This window comes from Cariama cristata, unplaced genomic scaffold (assembly GCF_000690535.1).
Source record: "Cariama cristata isolate BGI_N322 unplaced genomic scaffold, ASM69053v1 scaffold6010, whole genome shotgun sequence".
Classification (NCBI taxonomy): domain Eukaryota; kingdom Metazoa; phylum Chordata; class Aves; order Cariamiformes; family Cariamidae; genus Cariama; species Cariama cristata.
The window spans coordinates 5,209-19,733 of NW_009593966.1; the positions used below are offsets into that span (position 1 = coordinate 5,209).

Genomic DNA, 14,525 nt, shown 5'->3' on the forward strand with positions numbered 1-14,525 from the left:
CATGCACCACTCAGCCTTTTTATCTGTTTTGGCATCTCCCTACCTCATTCAGCGTAGTCAGTAGAAGATATGTTCTCAGGTCTTTTGCAGCCAATGACTAAGGTATTAAAAAAACACCTTAATGCAGGGATTTTGGACAGACAAGAGGTTATCCTTAAAGACATAGTGAGACATGATATTAGGCAAAAATGACATGTCAAAAATTTATTGGAGCACAGTGCCTGTTGGATACAGGATGCTTGATTTGAATGAGCATTTGTTGGATATGTCTTGTGCATAGTTGAGTCTTAACTGTGACTAATTAAATATCTACCCACTTCATGTGGCCTTGTTCAAAGACCAAACAGAGTTAGATACACCATGTAAGGTAGATAATGGGATCCTGAGAGCTGCTGTTGCAATGTGGTGCAGCAAAAGTAGCTGAATATTTTGATCTGTGTTTTTCTGATGCACCCTTTTGAATTTAAAAGATGCAAACAAGAACAATTCAAGCAGAGTCTTCTTTTATATGAAGCAGGGCACTGCCATCAATTTAGACTTCTCTGCCAATGCGTTGCAGGGCCTGCCCACTGGAAGGAGGTTTTTCCTGTCGCTAATGGAGACCGTCAGTCACCCATTGACATCAAAACTGAGGAAACCAAGTATGATCCCTCTCTCCGTCCTCTAAATCCCAATTATGATCCGGCTTCTGCTAAAATCATCCTTAACAACGGGCACTCCACCAGTGTTGAGTTTGATGACACCGTCAACAAATCAGGTTTGTTCCTTTCCTGTTGCACTGTGTCTTCTGCCACCATTTCCTGAATAGAGCACATACACTCTGGGCATGTCTCCCTGCTGGGTATGAACTTCTCATAAACAGTAAGGCTTTGCTCCTCTGGATGAAAGATTCCTTTTCTCCCTGTCTTTCAGCATGATACAATGTGGGAACATATTTGGAGACGAGTTCGAGGTTGCATTTCTCAGAAAGTGCTGATTCCCTTTTCACAGGGACGGTTTGATCCACCCCAACCAGCTAGATAGTGCCAGCCCCCCTGTTTGAACAGTGTTGTGTACAATTTTTCAAATGCTGCTCTCTCTCACTGCAGATGAATCCTTTGTGTCTCATTACAGGTTCATTCCAACCGAATCGCTCAAGTCTCTTATCTGACTTTAGCTGCAGGTTTGGTTAGATATCTTTGCCCTTTCTACAATCCATACCTGGACTTGTTGTGTCAGGGGAGAGCTGAACAGAACAAATTAAATATATCCCAAGTGATCCCTTTTCTTTTCTGAAAAGTGTTATTGTCCCAGTCCTTTCTAGGAGTATGTAGCTTCCCTTTTTGCAAGCAATAAGTCTTATTTAGAAGTTCTGTGGTTTAGCATAGTCTTTGTAATGTTAGTGCCTTCATCTTTAAAACCTTCTCTTGGATGGTAGGCAAGGTAGCACACCTCCCCTTGAAACTGTAGAAGTGCAGACTCTTCAAGCAATAAAATCCTCTTGTGGTTGCGTGAGGCTTAGCTGAGGATCCAAGCCCATATGATGCTTTCACAGGGGTCAAAGCCAGATAAGAACTAATTTGTCATCACCATGTCCATTAGCTCTGAGGACCTATGAGCCTATAGTGACAACAGGGAGAGACATAGATGGAGACAGCATCATACTTTGCTTTCCTGGACAGTCTTAGTTTAATTCTTAAATTTCCTGTCGATACAAGCAACATTGGATGTTGCCTGAAAGCCATCAGCTGACCGTCATTGATCTGGTCTGACCTCATGTGTGTCAGATGCCACGGGACTTCCCAGAATTAAACTCTACTTCAAGCCTAGTAGGCGTGGGTGAACTAAAGCACATCTCTTAGAAAAACATACAATCTTGATTTCAAAATTTCCAGCGATGACGAACCTACCACAGCCTTTGGTAAGTTGTTCTAATTGTTAATTACCCTCACAATTAAAAAAAATCAAAATCACACTTTATTTCTGGTGTGAATTAGATCAACTCAGCCTTTAAACTACTTTTCTTTTTTAAAAAGTGATAAATATATGAATACACCAAGAACCTCTTCCACTTTCTAGTTCCATCCGTGAAGTGACAGGGCCTGAACACAGTATTTCTGTAGGCTTACACTGGTACCAAAGCAGTGGTAACGTGATCCTCTTCTTACTGCTTTCCTCAGGCCATATCTCCAAGGATATAGTTCATGTCGTGGCAAAGCACTGACAGATGTTGACCAGATAATTAACAAATCTAATCCCCAGTCTCCTTCAGGAGACTCTGTATCTTCTATGTATAGACTAGATTCTTCAGTCCACACACATGGCTTTACATTTTGGCCTTTATCATGCCTTACTTATCAAAGAATTCAAATCGTTCTGTATCCATAAACTGAATTATTCACTATTTTCCCTAATATTTGTCACTGACAAACTTTATCAGTAATGTTTTTGTTTTCTTTCAGGTCATTGATCAAAAAATACTGAATTTTCTAGGGCCAAAATTTGGCCTCTGGGGCACCCCTGTGAAGTAAGCACTCCTGCCATATGTTGGTTTTATGAAAAAAAAAAAATATTCAAATTTATTGGTACTAAATACATTAGCATCTTTTAATGCATTATTAACTGACGTCCATATGAACTATTTCTTCACTTTGGCCAGAATTGAAACTGGGCTGTCAAGTCTGTAACTGTTTGTGTAATTCTATTTATCCTCTTTGGTACCACATTAGCTCCATTCTCTGAAATTGGTCTATTGACGTTTTAGAGACCTCTTTTTCCAGCTCTTTTCAGACTTTAAGATACTGATATTTGCCTTAAATAGCTTCTAACTAACCTCTTCCTTAATTAGTGTTGGAAGGGAAGGGTTTTACCATCACTGTATGACATGGCACAAATACATCATCACACCATTTTCCACATTTTTTAGCAGAACTATTTCATTGAATACTGATGCATTTCTACGTAATTGTTTTCCCTCAGCCAGTTAGAACACCGATCTTTGCACATTTCTAGGATCATTTGCCTCCAAGTTTTCAGTCCTTGAAAGAAGGAATTTATTTTAGGAGTGCCACTTTCCCATCCCTTTTGTTCACTAGGTTTATAGGCTCTGTAAAAGCATGGTTTTGAGTTGAAGTTTTAAGGAGGTCAAATACTTCTCCCCCCAGATAAACAGTTCCAGTTCCTTTTCATTAGCCAGGCTACTTATGTTAGCAGATAGGCAACTTAAGAAGTTCTTCTTTTATCTTTATTTGGTGCATTTTGTTCCTAACAAAGTTTAGGTTTTGGACTAAACCTAGAAGAGAGAAAAAATTACTATTGTCCTCCCCAGTGCTCTTAATTTAAAAGCCATCTGGTTAAAGCTCCCATCTTTTCCCCTTAAAATCTCTATAATGAGCCAGTAAAGCAGCCCAGACTAATTCCCAAACCCTGAGAGGAGATATGGAGCTGGGAGAGTGGGGTGATTTGTTTTGCGATGAATAAGGAATCTTTCTGAATGTGATTCACATTCAGGTCTCTGTGCAGAGATGGTTTGGTTCCAACTCTGATTAGCAAAAGATGAGCACTTGCAAAAGCAAAACAATGAAAAGCCCACCCATGGGCGTGTTAAGAATAGAATATGATAGAGTAGGATAGAGTAGGATAGAATAGGATAGAATAGAACAGAACATGTCAGTTGGGATGGAGCTACAGCGATCGTCTAGTCCAACTGCCCGAGCAATTCAGGGCTGACCAAAAGTTAAAGCATGTTATTAAGGGCATTGTCCAGATGCCTCTTAAACTTGACAGGCTTGGGGCATCCACCACCCCTCCAGGCAGGGTTTCACCACGCTCTCGGTAAAGAAATGCTTCCTGATGTCCAGTCTAAACCTCCCCTGGTGCAGCTTTGAACCATCCCCACACGTCCTATCACTGGATCCCAGGGAGAAGAGCTCAGCACCTCCCTCCCCACGTCCCCTCCTCAGGAAGCTGCAGAGAGCAATGAGGTCGCCCCTCAGCCTCCTTCTCTCCAAACCAGGCAAACCCAAAGTCCTCAGCTGCTCCTCATAGGACATGCCTGCCAGCCCTGGCTAATGAAGTGTCAGTAATATTGCAGTTGTACAATGCATATGTAGTGTTGGCTTCATTTTATTTATGTTAATATACGCTCCTTTTTCTCAAACTTCAATCTGTTGTAACTGAATCTAGTTGCAAATGAAGGAAAGAGCCTTTAAAATTTTTTTAAACTCCACCTACTTTCCTCCAAATTTCAAAGAGGAAAAGAAATTATGTTCACATCATGTTTTTCTTATCGTCCTCATAATTCATAAAACCTATGTTTTAAGTTTAATTTCTCGGTGATTCTTTTAAATACATACAAGAGAGAAACCACTTGCAAAATAGAAATATTTTCCTGTCTTCTAAGAATATCCAACCCATTAGCAAGACAAACCTAGTGATGACAACAAACCCTTCAGTGGGCCATAACCGACTAATCTACACATAAATGCAATTTTGAAAGTTGTATCCTGGACAAATGATGGTTTCTGTAGTCCTTCAAAGAAACGGGAAGCCATCTGAGACAGCTTTTGAGAAGGAGTGGAGGACTGTCCGAAGACTGGAGCCTGGTGTGAGGTTAGAGGAGGTGGGTAGCGGCTCCCGTTCCTGCAGTGAAGCCTTTTTCCTCTGCTTGGGTTTCCAGTGCTGACTGGGGGGCCGCTCAGCGGGACCTACAGACTGCGGCAGATTCACTTCCATTGGGGGTCCAACGACGAAGCTGGCTCTGAGCACGCGGTGGATGGGATGAAGTATGCGGCAGAGGTAAGGCTTTACATGGAGTCATCTGTACCTCTAAGCTTGTGACTAGTTTTCCATTGTTAAGAATAATGTTGCCCGTCCTCTTCCCACTTTTCATTCTCCCCCCATTTTATCAAAAGACAAGCAGTCTTCCTGAAGTGATGCATGTTTGGTCCTTTCTCAAAGGAGAACCTATTTGAAAGCTTTGGAGAGGATTAAAAAAGGAGTACAGAAGACAAGAGCTTGATAAGAGCAAGATTTAATGTTCAAGAGTTATTTTAAACTTTATCTTTCACTGTCTCTTCCTTGGAGAATATTTTCAAAATCAGCTTCAGTTACAAACCACAGAATTATTTGATTTGGGGCCCATGCAGTGTAAAGTTTATGCAAGACTTGGGAGTGTCGCATTTTGCGGTGCATTTAGCAATGTGATGGTTATGACTTTGAGAACCACCTCAATATCAGTGTGGGGTGCCCGCTGTCTGTGGAGGTACCGTATTTCACTGGAGGCAATGTGCCACAGGGACAAATGCACCGTCTGCTCCAGCGCGGAGAGTTCACTCCTGCTCTGTCTCCTTCGGTGCGTTTCAGTAGTCTGCAGTAAAAAGTATTCGGTATCCGATTCCTTTTTGCAAATGGAAGTAACATGGAGTATTTTGATGAGGCTGAGATCTTTAACAACGCATAGTTCAGACAGTGGAAGAGTTTTCTGGGGTTAGAAAGAAGTAAAAAGTGTAAAAATAATTGGTAATGGACAAATAAAAGACATAGTACTAAAGAAGAAAAAAAAATTAAATGTATGCACAAAGGTTTGATCAGATTTTACTGGAAATGCTATAAGAGATAGCGGTCAGAGAAAAAAAAAATCAGTTTTCTAACACTATTGGGGAAAAGTGACATTTGCAGTGTTTAAAGGCTTATGTTTTCCACAGGAACCAGGTGAGATGGAATATAAAGAATTAATAGCGGTGCTTTAAAACCATTAAGTACCAAAACCAAATTTCTAGCTGAGAAAATATATATATGTTTCCCATCTAAGAAACCAAATGGAAGGAGAAAATATCTCTGAATTTCTAGCCAGTCTAAAAACTTTTCCGTTACCTGTTGGTTGGGTAACCCTCCACAAGAAGCTCTCTAGATGTCACATTGGCTTTGGGATAAGAAACCCAGAATTAAGATCAAGGCTTCTGAGCACTGTTCACACAAAAGAAAATACCTCAGAAGGAGATGTGAAGATGATTGCAGTGCTCACCTTCGTAAGGAAGATGTGTAAGAATTCAAGAAAAAGCATCGACTGAGGTGAAGAAAGAATTAGTGTACAGGTAAAGAAGACTGCAAGGTTCAGCTCCCCTAAGCCCACCGGGAAGCAGAAGAGATCCATGGCTCCATTCTTTGTGACAACGTATGGTCTGATCAAGGTCTCTTCACAAGCTGCACTGACAGAGCGGTGGTAAGACGGGATATATTCCTTAAAGAGAAGTCACAAGCCATTGAGAATGGGGCTGTACCCAAAAGTGTTTCACAGTTCTGTTTGTCTGGGGATTTTGGTTTTTGGGGGGGTTCATTTGGATTTTTTTTTTTTGCAAAGCTATGAGGGAGTGGGCTTTATTTAGTTGCGGGAATTTTCCTTTTTGTTCTTTGTTGGTTTTTTTGCTTTTTTTAAAAAATCCACAATAAAAGTCAATTCTGACTGAGAGTATCTGTTTCCTTTTTGTGTATGTGAAAATGTAATTGTTTAAAAGTTGTTCGATGTAGCTTCTGTCAATTTATAATAGTGAGTGGTGCAGGCACTATGAGCTCCAGGATACTAATGGACCTGAGAATGGTTTAGCGGACTGTGTTCTCTTCCCGGGTTAATTTATAAAATTCTTAGCAACTTTCCTTCAAGGATCCCTGAAGCTGTGAGCCAGCACATGTTTCCTTGTGAGCATACACGTATTGTTATTGATTTCAGTGGGGTTCCTTACTTGCTGGAAGTAATGTGTCAGCACTTTAGAGCCCAAGTGCTTGACAAACATTAATTATACTCTGTAATACCAAGTAAGGGCTTCATTTTACAGGTATAGAAAATTGAAACTTATAGAGGTTAGGCAAGGATTGAGATTTAGAGTCAAAATCTTCACACTCCTATATCCCTATTTCAACCACACAGCTCTGTTGCTTCCTGTAGAAAACCTTTAAAGCAAGTTCCAGCTTTCCTAAATTGCTCTTACTTTAGAGGTCTTGAAGTGTTGTATTCCAAAAGGAAGTGTTTTTTTTTCAGGGGTTCATCCCAGTTTAAGTCATTCAGTGGAGCTGCTTTTCAGCACTCCTCAAGAGTAAAGTTCAAAGTCTGAAAAGATGCTCACCAGTTTTAGAAAAGCCAATCCCATGCCCTGCTTCTGATCCTCTCTTTCCTTCCCTAAAAACTATGGGTAATAAGATTTACTAATCCTCTGAGGATTTGCAAGAGTAATTAATGTTTGTGAAGTACTTAGTCTTAAGCATTGTGTGAGTGTTTGTGCTCTCTCCAGTTTGGCAGTTGGACCTTGCTCAAGGCTGGGACATCCTGGTGCTTCCTGGGAACAAGGAGCTCCTGCCATGGAGCGTGGCCAGGATTTAGGAAACCTGGCTTAGCAGGAGGGACTGAGGTGCTATGGGGGTAGACGTGATGGGCTTTTCCTTTCCCCACCTGGCTAGGTGATGTCTTTAAGCTGCTTAAGCAACTACCACAGGACAGTTCCAGAATAATGGCGTGTTGGAAATGCAAATGCTCAAACCTGAGATAATCAAGCTGCTTCTAAGTGCCTAACTACTGGTTATCATAGAAAATGACATTTGGAAAGTATCAAAAATGGAATTTTAATGTTCAGCCTAAACTAAACAAGGGAAAAGGGGTCAGTGCAAGTTTAATGTGAGTTCCTCTGCTTATTTTCTAGCTATTTATGTGGCTGATTAATGTTACTGAAAGCTTGATTAAAAAAAAAAGAGGAGCAAAATACTAATGACATCCTCGTGATTTTCAACCACTTTTTAAAATCAACTGTACTAAAAACGGGTTTAAAAGCTTTAGTTATATAACCGTGGGAGACCTTGTCTTAGCTTCTCTGTTCGACATCTGGGGACCCAACAGCAGTTTGCCAGGCACTGTGGTGTGCTGATTGCTGCTAAATTTTGAATAATCCCAGCCACTGGAAATGCTTTTGTCATTTTTGTGAACTACACACTTACCAATTTCATGAAATATTTGCATTTAGAAACCTGAATGGCTCTGAATACAAAAGAGCAAAGTAGACTATCAAAACCAGTAAAGTTGTAGCATTAATTTGTGACTATTTGAGTTCAGCGGGAGTTGATGCTGTCTGTGTCTCTTGCTTTTCAGCTTCATGTGGTCCACTGGAACTCAGAGAAGTATTCCAGTTTTGTCGAGGCAGCTCGTCAGTCAGATGGATTAGCAGTCATGGCTGTATTTCTGAAGGTAAGAAAAGCCTGCCTCAACCCTCGTAATAAATCTGCATTATGAGCCCAAATGGATAATGGTGACGGTTGGTATAATTATTGCTAAGGAGATATTGTTTTATATTGGCATTAAATTATACTCTTTCCTTCATACTCTTTACTTGCCAATATAGCAAGCTGTGCTTCCTTGAATATTAAAAATATCAGATTAATAGATTTTCAAGACAGCGAGACTCTTCAGTTTGCCTAGACTGCACTCCTGTACAACATAAGATGAGGAACTTAATTCAGCTGCCCCTATACGGACCCCAATAACTTCTACTTGACTAACAGGTTTCTCTAGGAGGGCAGTTTGATTTGATTCGAATGCTTCTTTAACAGTTTGTTTCTGAGCTGGTAGTTTCTTCTAAAAAAAATAATAAACCCCCCCCCCCAAAATCAGAAACTGGAGAATTTCATTATAATTGTTAGATACCTCTTTGCGTTCTGTACCTGTTCTAAGATGAAATTAAACTCTTGCAACAGCTTCATTGACTTCTGTATGAAGAAGCAGATGGAGAATTCACACAATCCATGACAAAGGATAGGGCTTTGGTCAGACCTGTGGTTTCTGCCTGGCTGCCGCAGCTTCCCGAGCACACGTAGTGCTGGTGCTGGCGCTGGTGCTGGTCCAGTCAGGGAGTCGTTACATGCAGCACTTGCAAGGAACTGCTTCAGTAATTCTGTCCTTCCAGTTTACATCATAATGATTCAAGGAAAGTTTCACTGGATTCCTAGCATAGGAATGCTGCTTGGCATACACAAGAATGACTTTTTCACTGTTTTAAGCAATTTAAATTTCACATGTAAGCCTGCAACTCTTAATAGCCTGCATATAAAATATGAAAAATAAATTGCTTTTATTCCCCTGCAGTGTAAATTTTATGGGTTTATAGCCGAAATAATTACCGTGAGTAGCCAGAATAAATCCTGTCAGCGAGGAAGTGGATCTTCTGTGTGACCAGGACTTTTTCTAAGGACCAGCTAGTCACAGGCTCATACTCACAAAATCCATCCAGATCTTAAGTCACTTAAGTAAAGTTATATAAAACAGTTTCATTATGCATTTGCTTTTTGATTACTTATTTTTACTATTTTTCTCTGGAGCTCAAGTATTTCTTTTTTCTCTGATGGTAATAGATTGGTGAATGCAACCCTCAGCTGAAGAAGATAACTGACCGCTTGGACACCATCAGAATCAAGGTGCACAGATGCTTCTAAGAGAACACTAATATTGGTGGTTGCTCTTGTGGTTTTGATTTTTTGGTAACCTGGCTGCTACTCCCTTTACCTTCATGTTCCCTAGCCCCTAGTTTCATAGCTATTCATATCTAACTCAGATTTGGGACAATTTAGGAGTGTTCTTGTTAGGTAAAGTTGAAAAGTAAGCAGACAAAGAATATTTTTTATACACTAAGAGATCAGAGGAAAAGGCTAATTCCTCGCAGAACTGAGTCTCTGACAAATCTGTTGCTATGCAAGTAGTAACAGGAGAAGAACATACTTTATGGGAAGTGGTGAAAAAGATGAGGGAAAGGTTTCCTCCCTTGTTTTGCTGAGGTACAAGGTGAGAAATAAGCTCTTGTTTGTGTCAGAGAGATCAGCCAGGCTGACAATGTCATGTTTCATACAGGCATCTCAGCCTGGTAGCTGGAACAGGGAGAAGAAGCAGTAACTCTACTTACAGTTACCTGTAAGTAAGGACATACTTACAGACAAGTATGTCCTGAGTTGTTGCAGGTTCTTCGATGTTAACGGGTCTGAGTGTGTCTGACTCAGTGCGTTGGTTTGGGAGCATGGAGGCGTTAGCATTGCAGGCACAGAGAGCAGCGCACAGAGGAGCACCCGGGGAGGGGAGCAGGTGGCAGTGGGCTTACTCCGCCAGCCCCATGGAGACCACGCTGAAAATCTAACATCTTCTCACCTCTCCTTCCAACTTCCATCTCATGGTCATTTGTAACTGTGGGGAGCCTATGCTGACATGACACCTTCGACGGTGTCCTGCTGGCATCAAGGACAGCAGCCGCAAAGCTGTAGCAGAGGTAAGAGCTCATCAGAAGGGCGCTGGCTCACCTGCTGTCATCATCCAGGGTGCAGCTAGCCCACCCCATAGTGGAACAAGTTCTGCCTCCTTTGGCATGGTTTATCTTGGCCTCTTGCTTTTAAAAAGTTCTCCTCTGTTTTTTCTTTTCTTTTCTTTCTTTTTTAACTTTGTGTAAGAAATAAATTTCTAAATTTATTTCACCTAGAACCACAATTACCTTTTTCTTTTCTTTCCAGGGTAAAAGAGCACTATTTACAAACTTCGATCCTAGCTGTCTGCTTCCCAAGTCCCTTTTCTAAATATATTTCACCTAGAATCACAATTACCTTTTTTTTTTTCTTTCCAGGGTAAAAGAGCACTATTTACAAACTTCGATCCTAGCTGTCTGCTTCCCAAGTCCCTGGACTACTGGACTTACTTTGGCTCTCTCACTGTTCCACCTCTTCTTGAGAGTGTCATCTGGATTGTTCTGAGAGAGCCCATAAGTGTTTGTTCTGAACAGGTATTTTTTGATTTTTGACTGCTATAGAAGTGTTGCTTTTGTAAGACTTGAAATCGTAAATACCTTCCAAAAATATATATATTTGCAGACCTTGGCATTGCATACCTCATCAAATTTTCAAAGGACAAAATATGTCTATAAAATTTATCCTGACTTCTTGTTGCCGTTCTTTGCATAACAGCTATTTATTATCCGTTTTTAAAAAAAGGAATCTGCATACTCTAAAAATTAACAATCAAAAATAACCCACAAGGACCTTACAGAAAAAAGGGTTCTGGTGATGCTTAGAAATCCTGGAATTCTGTCCGATTCAATTATTTGCATATTCTGCTCAAACCTCTTCTCTGGCATTTTTATTTGGCAAATCAATAGTAAATTTCTTCTTGCATTCCAGATACGTAAAACTTGGTGAATTTACTAGGTTAATGAAAGGCAAGTACACTTGTAATGAGTTGGGCTTTATGTTAGGCTATGTTAGGAAAAGTGCGATACCACATAAAAGTCTAGTTACATTTCTTGTTAAATTAAGCTTCACGCTATATAAAAATGTTGTAACAGTGACACCCAGTGGGCTCAGCATCTGAGAGATAAAGAGTTTTTCCCACTGGAGGCACTGAAGTATGTCAGATTATAGCTTCTAATATTGGATGTTGATAAGTACATAACCTGCAATATGTTATCAATATTCTGGACAAACCTTAAGATTTCCGTACCACAGCGTTTGTCTCATTCATGGTCAGTATTGCAAATACCTCTGAAAATTCAATACCCTAGGCCACATACTCAGCAGAAATGGTGACTTCAGTCTTTGCGCAAAATGTTAAGACAGTTCACTGAGTGGAATGCTTGTTAGTCAGGAGACCTCAAATTCTGTTTGTAACTGATCTGGAGTCATGTATTTGCTTGGTGCGTCCATTTTTCTCATCTGTATCACTTCCTCTCAATCTGGCTTTGTAAGACTCACTGCAATGCGAATGGATCTAGGACTGAAAATTCGTGTGAATATCAGCTTCCCAAAGGCCAGCCATTGTTCAGGTTAAAAGGTTCTTATTTGGGCTAATCTATAATACATTCTAAAATGTGAAATGCTGTATGCAAACACCCGTGTGTAACAGGTTCAGAGGACATGGTGTTGGAAACAATGTCAAACGCAGTGAATCTGTACTAGTCTTTTTTCACAGACTGTAGGTATATCTTATGTATTAAAGTATAAATGTGCTATATTCTTATAAATATAAGCATGCATGTAGCTAAAACTGTGTTTCCAGGAATGTCCACCATTGTGATTGATCAGTTATCACCATGATTGATGCTGTTTTGCCATTTAATTTTATTCCTCCAGTTTGTAGTTCTTTGGGGCTTTGCAGTTCACTACCGATTTTTTGGTGCACTTTTCAGGTTGAAAGAAATTAAAAATAAATTTTAAGTTTTTAGAAACTCACAGTGAGCCTGAATTACAAATATTAGCTTTAGAATGGGGTGAAGTAAGATGGTATTGACTTTTTTGCTCTTAATGCAATTAAGATGCAATGTGCCGTACAACTAAATGCTGTATTATAATGGAATGATTTTTGTGCTGTCCTACCTTTGGTAACCTAGAAGGAAAGTAAGGTGGCATATAGAAATAGTAAATACTGGAAATATTGGAAATTAGACAAAATACTAAACTTCAGGTCAGAAATCAGACTTGGATTTCCCGAGGTTTAGACATGGAACTCTGATCTGAGTTTCTGCTAATTACAGAATCTTTCTATAGCACCACACCTACTATTCCAGATTAATTGTGAATATACTCTTTAAACAAGAAGATGTACATAGGTACACGTAAGAAATCTAATTTTTAGCACGAAGCATTCCAGAATCTCCGAACTATAAAATCAAACTAAAAAATACAAAAAGCACTGGTTTAGATCAGGTCATGGAAGACAAGCATGAATATATGAAACAAATAATCGTCATGTGCAGCTTCATTCTTGCACATATTTCAGGAGATTTTCTCGGTAGTCATCGTTTTTCATTTGCCAGGACAGAAACGGTGGTATTGCCATTCCATACATGCCATAAAAAAAACACAGTTCCATTCTTCCTGGTGGAAAAAGGTGATAAGTATCTTTAATATTTACTACATGCTTTTTCATTAGAATGAGCGTGAGGGTTTTCTGCTGAAAAAAAGTCTCTTTTGATTGCAGCTAGCCAAATTCCGCAGCCTCCTGAGCACTGCTGAGGATGAGGTCGCCTGCTGCTTGCTGAGAAACTACCGACCTCCCCAGCCTTTAAAGGGACGAGAAGTCAGAAGGAATTAAAGGAGTAAAGCCGGAGTAGTCTCCCTCTGAAACCAAAGGCTGAATTTTAATAGCTAATATACTTTGTGATTTTTAATTTTTTTTTTTTGGTGAGTTGTTATAACAAATAGGTGGTGTTTTATTATTGGTTACTATGCAGTCATTTCTTACAGACAAGTATGTCCTGAGTTGTTGCAGGTTCTTCGATGTTAACGGGTCTGACTGTGTCTGACTGAGTGCGTTGGTTTGGGAGCGTGGAGGCGTTAGCGTTGCAGGCACAGAGAGCAGTGCTAATCGTAAGGGTCAGATGTGGTGAAGGAGTTGTCCAGAATTTGCCACTAAATGACTGAACAGGATCCCTGGTGTTAATGGCAGTAAAGGATATTCTGGGATTATTCTTCTGGTCTCTCACACGACATTTAGCTTCTATATAAGACTTCACACTGTAATTCTCAAGAAAAAAATATTTCAAGGCTGATATAATTTCATTGCTGACTTCTGCAATACCATGCTTCCCTTCCTAGAAAAAGGAGTAATGACTAACAGCGTTTAAGTAAAACAGGTATTTATATGATCCTGTTATTCTGACTGCTTCAGAGCAGTAATGATGTACTGATTCATTTTTTTAAAAAAGCAAATAGTAAGGATTTTATATATTGCAGGATCATGTCAGGTGGATTAGGTATTCCTGAATTCCGCCACTTGTAGTGATGAAATTGTCCTGAAACCTAAACACAGCAAGGTGGAAGGGCAGAGAGGGAGCTGTTCGTTCCAAATCCAGTCTGTTGCATTTGGTGAACAATAAGGGACTGTAACACAATATCGACGTAGCATCAGACTCCTACCACTTGAAATCAGGAGGCAGGGGTAGCTGTTGCTCCAGACTGTTTCACACAGGGCACCTTGCACGCTGCAGTGTGAAACACGTGCCGCATACCTCACATCTTGCCGGGGAGCACAGCACTGCTCAGGTATGCGACGTCTCCTAGGCACTGCCTGATGTTCTCTGTCCTAGCTGAACTGGGGTGGTTGCAATTGTATTCCAAGACCAAAGAGAGCAGTTAGAGCAAGCCAAAGAAATCAGAACCAAGTCAATATCTAATAAAAGATCAGCCCTCAATAGCAATGTGTTGAAATGTCTCTTTGTGAATTGACTTGAGCCTGTGTTTCTCTCAGGAGCTTTTGTTATCTGAATATAATTGTTTGGTTTATGCCAAATGTATTGTTATTATTTTTAATGAACTTGCCATAGGATGTAGCTTAGTATAGGATTAGATTTACCCTCAGACTGTGAGAACTACACAGTGAAAACCAGTGATACCTGAAAGAGGCAGCTAGAGGTTTCATGGGCAGAAACTACCACCAATCTCTGTAGTACTTCTGACCAACTCGTCTTCCATGACTGCTCTCCATCAGTTTGGGTTTTTTATAGGTTTTATAGGCTGTGCCTTTTACCTCAACAGGCCTT

General features: G+C 40.2%; 1 protein-coding gene across 1 annotated transcript; it reads left to right on the forward strand.

The window, feature by feature from the left end:
* The first annotated feature begins 606 nt into the window (after positions 1-606).
* LOC104156318 (carbonic anhydrase 13-like) lies at positions 607-13,182 on the forward strand. Its single transcript, XM_009696095.1, has 7 exons — positions 607-757; positions 4,658-4,776; positions 5,685-5,691; positions 8,114-8,209; positions 9,370-9,432; positions 10,620-10,775; positions 12,965-13,182. Exons 2-7 carry the CDS (start codon positions 4,766-4,768, stop codon positions 13,076-13,078), a joined length of 447 nt encoding a protein of 148 aa, XP_009694397.1. The 5' UTR covers positions 607-757; positions 4,658-4,765; the 3' UTR covers positions 13,079-13,182.
* The last annotated feature ends 1,343 nt before the right edge of the window (positions 13,183-14,525 follow it).

What these genes read in the sequence shown, in the direction of transcription:
- LOC104156318 (XM_009696095.1), top strand. An exon ending in TCATGGCTGTATTTCTGAAG is followed by an intron (nt 8,210 to 9,369) that starts GTAAGAAAAGCC and finishes TGATGGTAATAG; the next exon opens with ATTGGTGAATGCAACCCTCA. An exon ending in TGGACACCATCAGAATCAAG is followed by an intron (nt 9,433 to 10,619) that starts GTGCACAGATGC and finishes TTTTCTTTCCAG; the next exon opens with GGTAAAAGAGCACTATTTAC.